Source organism: Protopterus annectens, chromosome 10.part0 (assembly GCF_019279795.1).
Source record: "Protopterus annectens isolate FY-2018-M chromosome 10.part0, PAN1.0, whole genome shotgun sequence".
Lineage (NCBI taxonomy): Eukaryota > Metazoa > Chordata > Ceratodontiformes > Protopteridae > Protopterus > Protopterus annectens.
This window is the reverse complement of record NC_056744.1, coordinates 1,641,914,448-1,641,929,885: the sequence shown is the minus strand read 5'-3', so window position 1 is coordinate 1,641,929,885 and position 15,438 is coordinate 1,641,914,448. Positions and strand designations below refer to the sequence as shown.

At 46.5% G+C, this 15,438-nt stretch overlaps 1 protein-coding gene across 3 annotated transcripts in view; it reads left to right on the top strand.

The window, feature by feature from the left end:
* FUS (FUS RNA binding protein) overlaps positions 1-7,751 on the top strand; it is a 99,512-nt gene extending 91,761 nt beyond the window's left edge. For all 3 annotated transcript variants that reach the window (XM_044086361.1, XM_044086360.1, XM_044086359.1), the window contains one exon: positions 7,578-7,751. In XM_044086361.1, coding sequence (XP_043942296.1) covers positions 7,578-7,617 — 40 coding nt within the window. In that variant the 3' untranslated portion in view covers positions 7,618-7,751. The remainder of the gene's footprint in view (positions 1-7,577) is intronic.
* The last annotated feature ends 7,687 nt before the right edge of the window (positions 7,752-15,438 follow it).

Genomic DNA, 15,438 nt, shown 5'->3' with positions numbered 1-15,438 from the left:
TTAGGGGTCGCCACAGCAGAACTCCAGTCCGCTAATGATCGGTAGTAGATTTTTACGTGCTGGCTTGCTGGGCCTAACGCACAACCTTCAACAAAGAAACATCCAATGTTAAGTTGTCTATCTCTCCTTCATTCTTGCTGGATGGGTTCGGAGCTGATCCTCTGCTCCGACTCGGCCAATACTAAAGCTCGAGAGCTAATTCCACCGGCTCGTTTGTCGCTTAGCTGACGAGGTGCTTTTCCAACCGGCTCTGCATGTTAGTTAAATTTCTAAAGTTTCTAGTAAACTTAGACCCCCTTTAAGTTAGTTTTTCGATAGTAATTAGTTAGTTACTTAGTTTGTTAGCACTCCCTTACAAATATCTTCCCTTTCCAAAAATTCTTTCCAAGGGTTATTTCCCTTAGGCCCCTTCCCACCCCTCCTAGTAGTTGGAGTGAGTGTTTTTTTTCTGTCAGGATCTTTGTTAAATTTAGTTTAATTTTTAGTGTAATCTGTGTGTTTGTGTGAGTGATTGCACTAGTGTTGTCTCTTTAGATATGTCTAAAGAATCGAAGATCTCGGGCTTTAAGAAGTGTGACTCGTGCTGTCAGAAGATGTCTCTGACAGACGGTCACACTTCATGTGTGTATTGCCTGGGACCTTTACACCTGCAGGACTCTTGTGCTGTCTGTCACTGTTTCAGCCCTAGAGTCCTGCAGGAACGTAAAAACAAATTGATCTTGAGGGGCTTATTGAAGCCCGAGGGTCCCCCGACCCAGTCTCTGTCGGGGAAACCCTCTAAGCCCTCCAGGCAGTCTGCTCCAGTGTCTTGAGCCGTCCTCCGGAGGTTCAAAGACCGCTCATACGGTTCAGACATCGGCTCCGGCCGGAGCCGATCTTAGACCTGCCACACAGTGTCCTCTGCTCCGGCTGGAGCCGAGACAGACGAGTCGAAGTTGGTTCAGATACCCTTGTCGGAACAGACCACTAGAAAGAGATCCAGGTCTCCTATCGGCTCTGTTCATTCGGCTCCAGCATCACTGCTCTTGTCTGAACGGAGCCATAGGTCACACTCCTCTAGGTCCTCCAGACTTTCGAACCATGATTTGCAGCGGGTGGTGAGTAGACTTCTTAAATCCGAGGCACTGGCCCAGATGTTACACAGTCGATGGCTACCCCCGTTCCATTAGATATTCCTCCTCCGACTCTCGAGTTCGGAGCCGGTGCTGCTCGGAGCCGAGACTGTGGGAGCATCGGAACCGATACCTTTCCTTTCGGCGCCGTCGTCTGCTCCGATTTCCTCCTTGGAGGGATCTCGGCGCCGGACTTCCCTCGTCTGCTCCGACGGAGCGAGTGGCATCGGACCCTTGTCCGACACCGCTGTCCCTCTCGGTGCTTCGGAGCTGGTTAGTTCGGCTCTGACATCTGCTTCGGAGCCATCCTTGTCGGTGCCGGGGGAGGTTTTTGGCTCTTCGGAGCAGAGACCTCTGGCCCTGCCTGACAGGGGTGCCTTTGAGGTCATGCGGAGCGTGTTAGAACCTGGTTCTACTCCACAGTCGGCTCCATCAGCCCCTCCCTCCATAGTGCCTGCGGTGTTTTCGTCTCACCCTCTTGCTTCGGACCGTAGAGAATCTGCGCCTCCAGTATCCCCAGTGGGAATTTCCTCCTCTTCCGAAGCGCCTCCTAACCTTGCAGGAGAACCCCCTAGGAAGAGACGGTGCAAGAGGAAGCACATTGACTCCCCTGAGTCTGTCACCTCTGACACTGATTTGGAGGATTCTGAGGGCTCCCCTCGTTCCCCCTCTGAAGATGTCTCCTTTGCAGACATACTCGAAATCTTGAAACAGAGGGGGAATTGGCCAGCCCTTAACCCTTCAGAGGACGAATCAGTGTACCTTGAGGCGTTTGGTTCTCGACCTTCCACCTCCTGGGTGTCCCCTCCCTTTGACCCCCTGATGGAAGTGGTGGCGAGGAAGGCTTGGGCGGCTCCTGACTCAGTGGAACCCACCCCTAGGAGGCCAGCCAAATTTATCACTACCCCCAAAGACAAGGAGTTTTTGTCCAAAGGTGTCTCTGTGGATGCCATGGTGGTGACTGCAGCCACCAAGAAGGAACTAGCGGATCATCCTCCTAATAAGGAATCTAATAAGGAATCTAGGACCATGGACAGGTACGGTAAGTGGATGTTCTCATCAGCGACCTTTTCTATGCGTTCGCTGAATTACCTGTGTCATTTCACTCTCCTCCAAAGGGACTTGCTCAAGGATAGGAGTGAAGTGTTGAAGGACCCATCAGCTGTTGGGTTTCAAGATAGGATGAACTCCCAGCTGGCTACCCTTAACTCAGTAGTCAACTCCTCCATGCGCCTGGTTTCGTACGCGGCTGATGGAGCGAGCAGGGCTGCAGGTACAGAGGTGGCCTTACGCCGCCACGCCTGGATGCGGCTATGTAGCTTTGCGGACCCTTTCAAGGCGTCCTTCACTAACTCCCCTTTTGAGGGATCATCTCTTTTTGGTCCACAAGTGAAGGATACTCTGACAAGGTGCGAGGTAGAAGGTAAGACTCTTTCTGCCGTCTGAGTCCGTTTTTCTACCCCTTCTAGGCCTTACCCCAAGGGTCAGAAGGGGGGGATGTGGTTCTGCAGACAACCACAGGGAGTCTTACCGGACGCACAGAGTAGTTTCCTCTCTAGAGGCAGAGGGGGGAACAATAATAGACGCCGTCCTAGAGGCAGAGGGGGCCCGCAAAATCAGGGTAGTCGAGAAACTTTCTCTGACGAACCCTTTCAGCACCCCTGAGGGGCTGCCCGACTGTCCACCTTCGGAGGCAGTCGGGGGAAAATTATCTCTGTACCCAAAAGCCTGGCTTTCCCTTACTCAAGACAAGTGGGTACAGTCTATCATATCCGAAGGCTACAGAATTCCATTCATTCACATCCCAAAACAATCCAGAAACTCCCTTCCAGACGTTCCACCCAGTCAAAGGGAGCAAGCAGCACTAGAAATTTCAAAGCTGCTGGCAAAAAGAGCCATTCAACCAGTTCCAGCAGACCAACAAGGATCCGGAATCTACTCCTAATTCTTTTTGGTTCCAAAGAAGACGGGACTGGAGACCCATTTTGGATCTCAGCAACTTGAACAAGTTTGTCAAGAAAACAAAATTTCGGATGGTCACGCTGCAGTCCGTCCTGCCTTTTCTGGGTCAGGACAACTGGATGTGCTCCATAGATCTCCAGGATGCGTACTATCACATCAAAATGAACAGACGATCCAGGAGACTTCTCCGCTTCAGGCTAGGAGCCAATCATTTTCAGTTCAGGGCCCTGCCCTTTGGTCTCACTACAGCCCCCTGAGTGTTCACCAAATGCATGGCAGTGGTCGCCGCTCATTTGAGGGGCCAGGGATTCCAGGTGTTTCTGTACTTAGACGACTGGCTCCTGAGTGCCACCACCAGGCATCTACTTCTTTTAGCCAGAGACTACACTTTACGAACCTGTCAGACTCTAGGCATCTCTGTAAATTACGAAAAGTCTGTCTTGTCGCCTTGTCAGTCTATTACCTTTATAGGCGCAAGATTAGACAGTCTGTCAGCCAGACTCACGGAACAAAGAGTAGCAGACATTCACAAGCGTGTTTTTCTTCTATTACGACACAACAGAGTTAAGGTCAGACTGGTGTTGAAAGTCCTTGGGATTATGGTGGCGGCTATTCCTCTCCTCCCCTTAGCCCGCTTCCACATGAGGATTCTTCAGTGGATGCTTTTCACTCAGTGGTCTTTTCAACTTTGTTCCACACTATCAGCATAACTCAGTCATGCAGGAATCCTCTTTCCTGGTGGGTCACATCTCCCCAACTTCTCCTAGGGAGACCTTTCATTCCTCCACCCCCGGCTGCAACTCTGACAACTGACGCCTCCCTGATCGGGTGGGGGGGGGGCATTACCAGGGCAGGACAGTCCAGGGCACGTGGCAGCCGATCGAGTGCCACTTGCACATAAATGTTCTACAGATGAGAGCAATGCTTTTACTGTTGTAAGCCCTTCAGGACTCTCTTCCCAAAGGAACTATAGCAATTCAGACGGACAATATGTCCGTAGTGTGGTACGTCAACAAGCAAGGCGGGACCAAATCTTACCCCTTATGTCGAGAAGCACTCACTGTGGCAATGGGCGATCTCTTCTCAGCGCTTCCTGATAGCAACGCACATTCCCGGCAAGTCCAATGTGATAGCAGACAGATTGAGCAGAGCAATTCTCATGCCTCACGAGTGGTCTCTGAAGAAATCAGTGTTGGAAGAAGTTTTTCGAACTTGGGGCCAACCTTGCTGCGATCTTTTTGCCACTCCCCAAAGCAGCAAGTGTCCCGATTTCGTCACCCTCTTTCCCCTACCAGGTCATCCCATCAGAGACGCTCTAGTTCACGATTGGCCTCCGGGACTCCTGTATGCCTTTCCCCCCTTCTCACTGATACCTCAGCTGATTCGGAAAGCCATCGCTCTGAAGGCCTCAATGATCCTCATTGCCCCTTATTGGCCTCGACAGGTTTGGTTTCCCTTTCTTCACCGTTACCTTTTGGTGCAACCATGGCATCTGGACCCAGTTCCAGATCTCTATTGACCCATCAATCTGGTCAGCTGCACCAATCCCTTTCTTCTCTGAACCTCACAGCGTGGTTCCTCCAATTCCAACCTTAGCCAGGCTTCCCTTAATATCTCACTCAGAGATATTTTGATAGCTTCTCGTAAGTCTTCTACCCGGAAAATTTATAGCAGCAAATGGGAAATGTTTCTCCTTCTGGGCAGCGTCCAGGGAAATGGATCCTTTTACTGCACCTATTCAGTCCATTCTGGATTTCCTAGCTGAACTTTTCCAAGCAGGCTCTTCTCCTTCTACTATCAGAGTTCAATTGGCGGCTATATCTAATTTTCATGTGGGTGTGTCAGACTATTATGTCTCAAACTCTGTAAAGCCTTTTTGAAAGGAGTCTTTCTTCCTAAGCCCCCTATCAAGGATCCACCTCCTCCATGGGATCTGAACTTGGTTCTAGCATCATTGATTCTACCCCCCTTTGAACCTGCGGCTTCATGTTCTATGAAGTTGTTGTCTTGGAAAATGCTTTTTCTAATAGCCATCACTTCAGCTAGAAGGGTAACGGAACTCCATGCTCTATGCTGTCGTCCCCCGTATTTACCTTTTCACAAAGATAGAGTATCCTTGCGTACCAATCAATCCTTTTTGCCCAAGGTGTCCTCAAGCAAATCTGAATCAAACTATTGATCTCACAGTTTTTTTCCCCAACTATGGCAACAGATCAGAACAGAAACTGCACTGTTTAGATGTTCATCGCCAACTTGGGTATTATTTAGACAGGACTAAACAGTTTAGAAAATCAGACCAACTGTTTATTTCATATGCGGAAGGCAGGATGGGCCTTCCAGTCACTAAAGTGTCACTTTCTAGATGGCTTACTTCTACGATTACCTTTATTTATGAGATCAGGCACCAACAATTGCCCTTGAAGCCTAGAGCTCACTCTACTAGGGCCTTTGCCACATCCATAGCTTAGGATAGGCTTCCTATTGATTCTATTTGCTCAGCAGCCACCTGGGCTTCCCCTCATACCTTCATTTCTCATTACAAGTTGGACATAGCCTCCAAAGACTGTGCCAACTTTGGTTCCACTGTTCTCACGAGTCTGTTCCGATAGGCCACCCGGGACAAGGTGCTAGGGACGCGGTCCCATCCAGCAAGAATGAAGGCGAGATAGACAACTTAACATTAAGAAGTTATGTACCTACCATAACGTTCCATGTTAGTTGTCTTCTCGCCTTCTTTCTTGCATCCCACCCTCCTTCCCCCTAGCCTGGACAGACCTAGAGGAGATTGTCTTGTGACCTTTCAATCCTTTTCTCCCACGCTCTGCCACCTCTATATTTTTCCTCTGTTAGGTTTAGGACACCTCACAGTCAGCCCTATAGAGGTGGGTTACCCTTCTCCATGTTATGGAGTTTTTTCTTGCTTGGCCTAGCTTTCAAACGAGCTCTGAGGAGTTACCGCCTAGCATTGTGGGATATGGGGGAGCCTCGAGCCGGTGGAATTGGCTCTCGAGCTTTAGTATTGGCCGAGTCGGAGCCGAGGATTGGCTCCGAACCCATCCAGCGAGAAAGAAGGCGAGAAGAAGACAACTAACATGGAACGTTATTGTAAGTACATAACTTCTTATTCACGCATACCGTCACACAGAAGACGCTCTGAGAATCGAACGGGCAACGTCTAACTGAGGCGACACCGCTACCGCAGCACCACCTCTGTTGAAGACATTAGAAACGTCAATTTAAACCTGTTACACAATAGTAAGACAGGAGAACCTGTGCTGTCTTTAGTGAAAGACTTATTTTTTTTTTTTGATAAAGAATTAGAGGACCTGCTGTTGAAGTTTTTACTGTTGAAGAAAAATCTTAGTGAGCGTATAATACTCTAACATCATTCATCCCTGTTGTACTTGAAAGTAGTTTTGATCACTTGGGACTTTGTCCTTCAGAGAAGGTTTCAATTTCTTTAATCCAATACACCTTTCCAAAAACTTATCTACACACAACTAATTAATAATGCTTATTTAACCCCATCCAAATTAAATACAAGCCAGGGATCCCCCTGATGTGCCAATATTCAAATGCTGATTTTTACTAACCATTTTGGAGCTACAAATGTTCTTATAAATAATGGTTATAAATAATGGCACTCTTTAGAGTTTGCTTAGAAAGATGGGTTATGAGAAAGCAACTCTTTCCCTTGAATTTGTAATTTGTCTGCACTGAACTGCGGTGATGGTGCTGTGGTAGCATTGTCGCCTCACAGTAAGACGTCCGGTTCGATTCTCAGAGCGTCTTCTGTGTGGAGACATTCGTGAATGGGCGTATCTTCGTTGAAGGTTGTACATCGGGGCTGGCAACTCTGCACATAAGTCTACTGCCAATCAGCGGACCAGAGTTCCGCTGTGGCGACCCCTAACCAGGAAAAGCTGGGACACACCAACTTGTCTATATTCTCTGGCCAGAAGCTACATATTCTAATCGTACTTTGTCCCTTAATCAAATTGTATATTAACATAGAACTAGTTAGACCCAACATAAATGTCCTGGGCTGGATTCGGAAATATCACTAGTAACTTCAGAAAGAAACTGTATGTACTGGTGTCTCCTTGACCACATTTTAAAGAATTAGTTTCGCAGGACGTCATGACCAATATCTAATAAATCTGACTAACTTTAGTAGATTACTGAATTTCTTTGTAGCATTGTCTGTACACAGTGTTGTATTTTTTTGGGGGGTATGCTCTGCAATGTTCATACTTTGTAAACTTCACTTGAACTGTTTTTTGATATTAAATGTGTTAAAAATGCATAAAAGTCGTATTTGAAAAAAATGCTGAATACCTATGAACACCAAGGCCATGGAAGTACTTTCTCGCAGGCTGTGTGATCACTGCAGTTTATGGCATTCACAGCCTTTGCTGTACTTTGCCCTTAATGTGCATGTATAGTTTTTAAACCAGTACTGTGCTTTACTTTGAAACTAACCTATTTTTTTTTCCCTTTTAGGGGTGACCACAGGCAAGATCGTAGGGACAGACCTTATTAACTGTAAACTTGTAAAAATGTATATAATTTGTACTATTTTATACAGTGTTGTGTAGCAGATTGTGTGTAAATGGATGATTTATTTGTACTGCCTTGCACATTCCCACAATAAATTAAGAAATACACTGGTTTTTAGATTAGTCTGTTTATTTGTTGAAAATTGACCCTGCAAAATCTATTCCATGCGAGACTTGCATGTATTTTGAGGATATTCAGCTGCAAGACTTCTATCATGGTTAAACATGTCTTGATGTGTTGACCATAAACTAAAGAGCATTAAGATGTTTTAAGTTTTGCTCCACTTTCTCCAGTGTGCAGAATGAGAGTTGTCTTTCAGGTACATGGGTGAGGCTTTTTTGAGCGAGCATTCCTAGTTTGACTTAAGTGTGATGGCTGTTTTGCCTTCAGGTATGCATAGGTTTTGGTTTCCAAAGGCCAGATCAACTATTTCTGGATAAAGCAGTTGCTTTGTAATTTTTGTGGGGCTCAAGAGGTGATGCTGTGAGTTTTTATGTATGTCCCAAGTGTTATTACCAAAGGGAGTCTAGCATGACAAACGGATGCTATGGTGGGGTGGCCTCTGAGAAAGGGGTTGGTATACAAGAAGGGAGCATATTGAGAGAGAATAGTGTGGAGAGATGAGGCCTTGCTGAGGTCTGAGTGGGTGGAGTAGGATTAAACACCTCCAGGGAAGTCCTTTCCTGTTTCTTAGAGATGAGGTGGCTTGAGAGTTCTTTACAGATTTTAATTCTGACAACCATGTAGATGGATAGTGAATGGGTGATATTTGCATAGAGAAGCACTACTGATGCACGTAGCTTAAGCAGAAACTGGACAGGTAATGTTTTGTTGTAGGCAAGTTGAATGTTTTAGATGTTTAGGTTGGTCACTGTTGCATTTGTAACTTTAGTATCTGCCACAGCTGGAGTCCTCCCTTCTGCCAGAGTTTTGGCTCATGGGCATCCCCCCCACATTCGTTTCCTCCTCCTTGGATATCGTGTCTAAATGTAGATGCCATGTTCAGTTCTTGAACGAAACTTGTATTAATGGTCCGCGCCAGGACAAAGAGCTTGAAAATAAGTACCTCCTTGGCGATTTGAGTTGGTTGTCTAGTGTTGGCTGCTTTTTGGGATTCTTGCAACTTCCAAACTGAGGTCTGGGCAGCAAGTAGAACAAATTTGCTTGAGGTGCAAATTAACTTTGTAAGCATGACACGTGTGCATTTAAGCTTTGACAACGACTTTGCAGCCTATGTCTTTTTGTGTCTGTGTGAGGATTTAAGGGTATAAACTATTAAAGCCAAAATAAATGCTGTCCTAACGCACTTCAGTCATTCGTTTACAAGTCTCTGTTAGTGGTAGCACTGATTCACAAAAAGCACTGCCCAGGTTTTAAGAGTCAGATGGCACTGCAGCAATTTTTTGGCCTGGAGGGCTGTTAAGTAGCAGCATTTATGTGAACTCTATCCATTTTAGTGCAGATTAAGCCAGACTGTACTACTGTACAGGAGGATGTCTGCCAGCGCCCCCCCCCCCCCAAAAAAAATAATTCAAAGTATTATTGCTTATTTGATTCACTTTCTCGGGATTCAGATTTCAGCCTCCTAGCAGGAAGGGGGGGGGGTAGAGTGCAAGGTTCTTAGTCCATTTTCCCCTTTTTAAATTAGCTAGACCTTGACTGCCTTTCACTGGGGGCTACACAAAGCAAATCTTTCAGAGCTCTGTTAACCTAGAACTTCAGTGTATGTATGTATACAATGTGTTTATTCACACTGTAGTCCAGTAAAGCTTAGCATTAAATGCTCTTATGGTGCCTGTTTCAGTTAGAAATTGGAGGGATATTGGCTTTTTTAAACTTTGTAAGGCAGTTTCTATTTGCCTCATTCTCAGATTTTGCGGGTAGGTTTGTGGAAATGTCAGTCAACAGTCACATCTGTTTTCTTGTTTTAATGCATCAGAATCATTGCAGGAATTGTCTTTTTCATAGCAGGGTGCCTATTAATGTGCTCGGTGCTTTCTGTTCCTGTCACAGCATTATATTAACAGTCATTTGCAAGAGTAATGCAAGACAGAAGTGTGATGCCTTAGTATGCAAATTGAGCTTTAACGTGGGTAGGCTATTAAACCTGGGTGGGATTTTTACGTTTTTTGTGGCTGAAGCTGTTTCCCATGGACTAGAGAGACCTTTGCTTTTGGTTTGGGCCATGCAAGGTTGTAGATTTGATGTGGACAGACATTGCGAGTTAGAACTGGAACAGTGAATGCATTTCTTCTGAGAGGATTGAAATTGAATTTTCTGAATTTTTTTTTTTTTTTTTTGTTTTTTTTTGGGGAAGAACACTGGAACAGACCTCTGACACTGTTTTTCAAGTGTTCAGATTGAAACATTTTGACAGAACTAAACACGGCCTTAAATTCTGATCAGCTTTAAATACCAGCTAAAAATTCAACCTTAACTTCTCTCTGTCTCTCTCTCTCTCTTTCTCTCTCTCTCTCTCTCTCTCTCTCAAAATACCTCACCAGTGGAAACTGCAGTAGAATTTCATCTCTATTCCGTGGATAGTGTAGTATCCCTAACCAAGGATTCCCCAACATTTAAGCCAACCCTACCCAGCAGCCACATGTCACCCACATCCACTTTCACTTTCAAACCAATGCTCAGTTTTGTATGAAACTGCAGTTAAGCTATGCAATGCTCCACCTTGGCTGAGGACCTTCCAAGCAAGTACCTTAAAATAACAGTAAGCTTTGCGGATCCTGTCTCGATCCTAAATGGGTCAGTCCAGGAATGTGTCTACGGTCAGGCGCATATTGTTGCACAACTTCAGCTGACATCAAATTCAGACCTTCAGTCTTCTCTCGAGCCATCCTCCTCTCCTTCCCATTTTTTCTCTCCATCCATCCTCCACTCCTTCCCATTTTTGCACATGGCAGTCAGGGTTTCAATTCTGCAGTGACAATCCTCTCAAGCCAAGGTTTACCGGGTGGTTAGCCCTGCCTTGTTAGTTCATTCAGACCACTTGCGCGCACGCACTCAGCAATGGCCAATTTAGTGTGTCCAGTCCACCTACTGCGTGTCTTTGGAATGTGGGAGGAAACCTGAGCATCTGGAGGAAACCTACTTGACCTGCAGAAGGGAGAACATGCAGACTCTTCATAGAAGGCACCCCAGATGAGACTCTAACCGGAAAACCTCTTGCTGTGAGGCGACTACGCTAACCAGTGCAGTCAGTATTCTCTCACTCCAGAAAAACTCCCCTGCAGAAGAGTTCCGATTCCCCACACAGCACTGCTTCTGTCGCTAGCATAATGCTAAAAATGCACTTCGCGTTTGCAGTTTTACAGCAAGTTTCTACTTCATATGCCCATATGGTTTTCATAGTGAATGAAGCCTTTGATGCACCAGTAGCAATTCTGGCTCTTTTCTTGAAGTAGCGATAGTTTTTAATTGAGGGTTGCCATTTGCATTCATTCCAGATTAAATCCCTGGATTTAGGTTTTAGTTGCTATGAAGAGACACTCGCTGTACTAGCCATAAACATTTCTGAAGAGCTGAAGTTTTCAACAGGCAGCATCTGTTTTCACACAGCCAGTACTATAACAGGATGTGATCGCAGGCGCCATGTACTTTTGAAAAGCATGGAGGGGGGGGGGGGTCTTGAAGTTTATTACATCAGGGAATGGGAAGTGCAAAATATTTTGGGTTTAGGGAGCAATCAAGAGTGGGGATAGGAAGGAAATTTGAGGTTTAGTAAATGATGGGTAGATTAAGTTGGGGAAGAGGTTTTAAGTTTATGGCGTGATCGGGGCACTTCAAGGTAAGAGTCTGGGTAGAAGGTATTAGTGTTATCAGGGTTCTGGTAAGGACAGCTAATTATGGTAGACTGAGTTAGTGGAACTTGGACATGACAAAGGAGACTAAAGAGCTGATTTATTAATTTTATCTGCTTGAGCAGATGACAAGCCACCCATGGCACATTTTTATGGAAATATTTAGATTATTGCCAGGCATCTCTCATTTTGTGAACATTTTTTATTTGATCAGACGAGTAAGGTGAGCTTAAACTTATATGTAGTGCATTGCAGATTTCGTTTAGATAATGCCATTCTGTCTACTGTACAACATATGTGACCTATGTAGTAAAAAGGATGTTATGAAAAAAGCCTTTAGTAACTATCTGAAGACAGTTTTTCTATGGATTTCTTTGAAAATCCTAGATCACTTGGTTTCATAGGTGTGTACTAGGCTAATGGCCCTGGAGCCTTTACAAGTGTAGCCCATAGGATTGCCCTGGCATTGTGCCACCCGACCTTGGTTCCCAGTGTCTCTGTCGTGTAAAGCCACTGGGGTGAATTTTCTATTTCCCATTCACTCAAGATTCCTCTTGGAGGGCCAGTGAGGTGCTCTGACATGTATGGGAAGTCTGTTCCATAGCATAGGCAGTCCCAGTTATGAACCTGTCCCTCCAGCATGTTCTGTTTGTGGTAATGAGGTCGAGGTCTCTGGAGAGTGTGGTGCAGAGGGACTGGGAATTCTTAAGATGTAGCATTTCTAACCGAGCTATAAGTAGGCGATACAAGACAGAATAGGCTGTCCTTATAGGACAAATGTTTAATGCAGAGGATTCTCTTTGTGAGGTACTTTTGCGGTTTCTCCAGTTGTTGCAGGTGTTTTAGTGAGGTACATGCCAAATAGGGAGCTGTACGCGAGTGATTGGCCTAGTGAGGTACATGCCAAATAGGGAGCTGTACGCGAGTGATTGGCCTAATGAGGGAAGAGTAGAGGGAGACTACCTCTTCCTGAATGCAAAACTTAGTAATGAGATGTGCCACATAGGACTTTCTGACCGCAGTGGCAATGTGGTGGTTGAGATGTTGCTGTCAACCTGTGTTCCCAGATCTCGAATGCCTTCTGTGTTCAGTGGACTACCATCAATGTGGTAATTCATGGGAACAAGGTTTTTCGCAAAGGGATGACACTTTTTGGCATTAAGCTGTAGGCCATGGTTTTGACACCAGTTGGTCTCAGTGAGGCCTTTTTGTAGGGTGTCAACATCACTTGGGCAATTTAGTAATAGCTCCCAACTTGCAATCTGTGGACTTTTATCAGCCAGAGTTCCTTCATGTTGGATTTGACAGTAGATAGCAAACAGTGGAGGACCCAGAACTGAACCCTGTGGGACTCGACTTGTGACTGGTCGGCAGTCTAACTTGAGTCAGCTACTTTAACACTGAGTTCTACCTGTGAGCCAGTTTGCAACCCACCTAGTGATATAGGGGTTGATGCCTAGCTTACTGAGTTTTTCTGAGTGGGGAATGGTGGTATAGGCCTTGACCAGATCAAGGTAGACTGTATAAAACCACCTTGCCTTCATCCACAGCTCTGTTGACGGACTCAAAAGTTGAGCAGGCATGATCTACCCTTTACAAAAACCAAACTGTGGGATCCAGAGTTTGGAGATTCCCTATATCCTTGTTTGCTAGGTTCGTAATGATGCGTTCCATAGCTTTGCATATCAGACTTGTCAGGCTAATGGGGCGATAGTCCCAGGGTCTGTAGTAGCTCCTCCTTTCTGGAGAGGGATGACTGTAGCAGTGCACCATTTAGTAGGGACAAAGCCTGAGGTGAGGCTGTGATTGAACAAGGACACACAGGTGAGGTGCCAGTTTACTCTGTAGTTATGTAGAACACAGCCAGGGATATTGTCAGGTCCCATAGAAGCTGTAATGTTAAGTTGTCTATCTTGCCTTCATTCTTGCTGGATGGGTTTGGAGCTGATCCTCTGCTCCGACTCGGCCTTTTACTAAAGCTCGAGAGCTATTTACTGGCTCTGCCTCCCCTTATCCCACAATGCTAGGCGTCTGATATCCAGATCTCGTTTGCCGCTTCAGCTACGAGGTTGTGTTTTTTACCGGCTCCAGGTCGTGTAATTCTTTTTATAACTTTTCATAGTCGTTGTTTCAGATTTTCTTTTCTGTTGAGTTGTTAAATTCTAAACTCTTTAGACCCACTTATAATCCTTTTTTTTTCTGTTGATTACAGAGTTTTATTCCCTTCCTCCCTTCCCCATCCCGCATTTGGGGTAGTGGTTAGGCCTATCTCTTTATAGTGTGGTTATATTTTTATAGTTTTATAGTTTTTTGGTTAATTAACTGTTATAGTTGTAGAGGTTGCATTGTCTGTTCTAGTGCGTGTGTATCTGTGTTTAAGCACTAGTTTAACTTTCCTTGGTATCTCTTCTATGTCCAAAGATACCAAGGTTTCAAGAAGTGTGACTCGTACTGTCAGAAGATGTCTGACAGACGGTCACACTTGTGTTTTGTTTGGGCCCCCTACACCTGCAGACCTCTTGTTCGGTCTGTCATGCTTTCAGTCAGAGTCTTGCAGGAACGTAGGAATAAGACGCCGAGCGGAGCTTCTACTTCCTTATCTGTTCTGGCTGGAACCAACACTTTGAAACCTCAGTCGGCCCCGACTTTGCCATCGGAGCCTTCTCTGAGCCTGAAGTGTTCGAGATCCCCCTCTTTAGAGTCCGTTCACTCTGCTCCTAGGTCCCCATTACTACAATCTGAGCAGAGTCATAGGTCCCATTCCTCTCTGTCCTCCAGGTTATCTGACCATGACTTAGAGAGGGTGGTCAGCAGGCTCCTTAAGTCGCAGGCACTGGCCAATATGTTGACTAGCTCTTCTCAGAAGACTGTGGCTATCCCTGTTTCTTCAACTATTCCTCCTCCGACTCTACTACCGTGTTCGGAGCTGGAGCTTGTTGGGGCTCGAATCGTCTGAGCCGATACCCCACCCTTCGACTCCGATCTCTTCATTGGTTCCGTCCTTGGCGGGATCCAGGCGTCGAGACTCCCTCGTCTGCTCCGAGGGGGCGAGTGGCATCGGACCCTTGTCCGAACCCGTTCTCCCTCTCGGGGCCTCGGCGCAGATGAGCTCGGCCCCATCTGCCTCTGAGCCATCCCTCTTTGTGCCAGGAGGGGTTCACGTCTCTTTGGAGCGGGGGCCCTCTTCTCTGCCTGATAGGGGTGCCTTTGAGGTCATGAGGAGTGTGCTGACTCCTGGGTCGGCTCTGCGATCGACCCCTTCGGCTCCTCCCCCCATGGTGCCTGTGTCTGTCTGTCCACCCTCCTGACCCCAAGTGTGGAGAACAAGCGCTCCAGCTAGCCCCCCATTGGGTGCATCTTTCTCTTCCGAGGCCTCCCCTGATCATTAGGAGGAGCCCCCTCGGAAGAGAAAATGTAAGAGGAAGCATGTTGACTCCCCCGAGTCAGTCACCTCTGACACCGACTTGGAGGATTCGAAAGGGTCCCCAAGGTCCCCCTCTGAGGATGTCTCCTTTTCAGACATCCTTGAGATCCTTAAGCAGAGGAGGAACTGGACTGCTCTCAACCCTTCAGAGGACTAGTCTGTGTATCTGGCTGCGTTTGGTTCTCGTCCTTCCACCTCCTTGGGTGTCTCCGCCTTTCGACCCACTCATGGAAGTAGTGGCTTGGGCGGCGTGGACTGCCCCTGACACAGTAGAACCAATTCCCCGCAGCCCCACAAAATTCATCACAGCCCCATCCGATAAACACTTTCTCACTAAGGGTGTCCCTGTTGATGCTATGGTGGTTGCAGCAGCTACTAAGGAGTTGGCTGACCCTTCGGTGCCTGTCCATCCACCTAATAAACGATGGATAGGTACGGCAAGCGGATGTTCTCTTCAGCGACCTTTTCTATGCAGTCGCTGAACTATCTGTGCCATTTCACCCGCCTTCAGAGAGATCTCCTTAAGGAACTGGGTGATACCCTTCAGGATCCATCTGCTGCGGGGTCT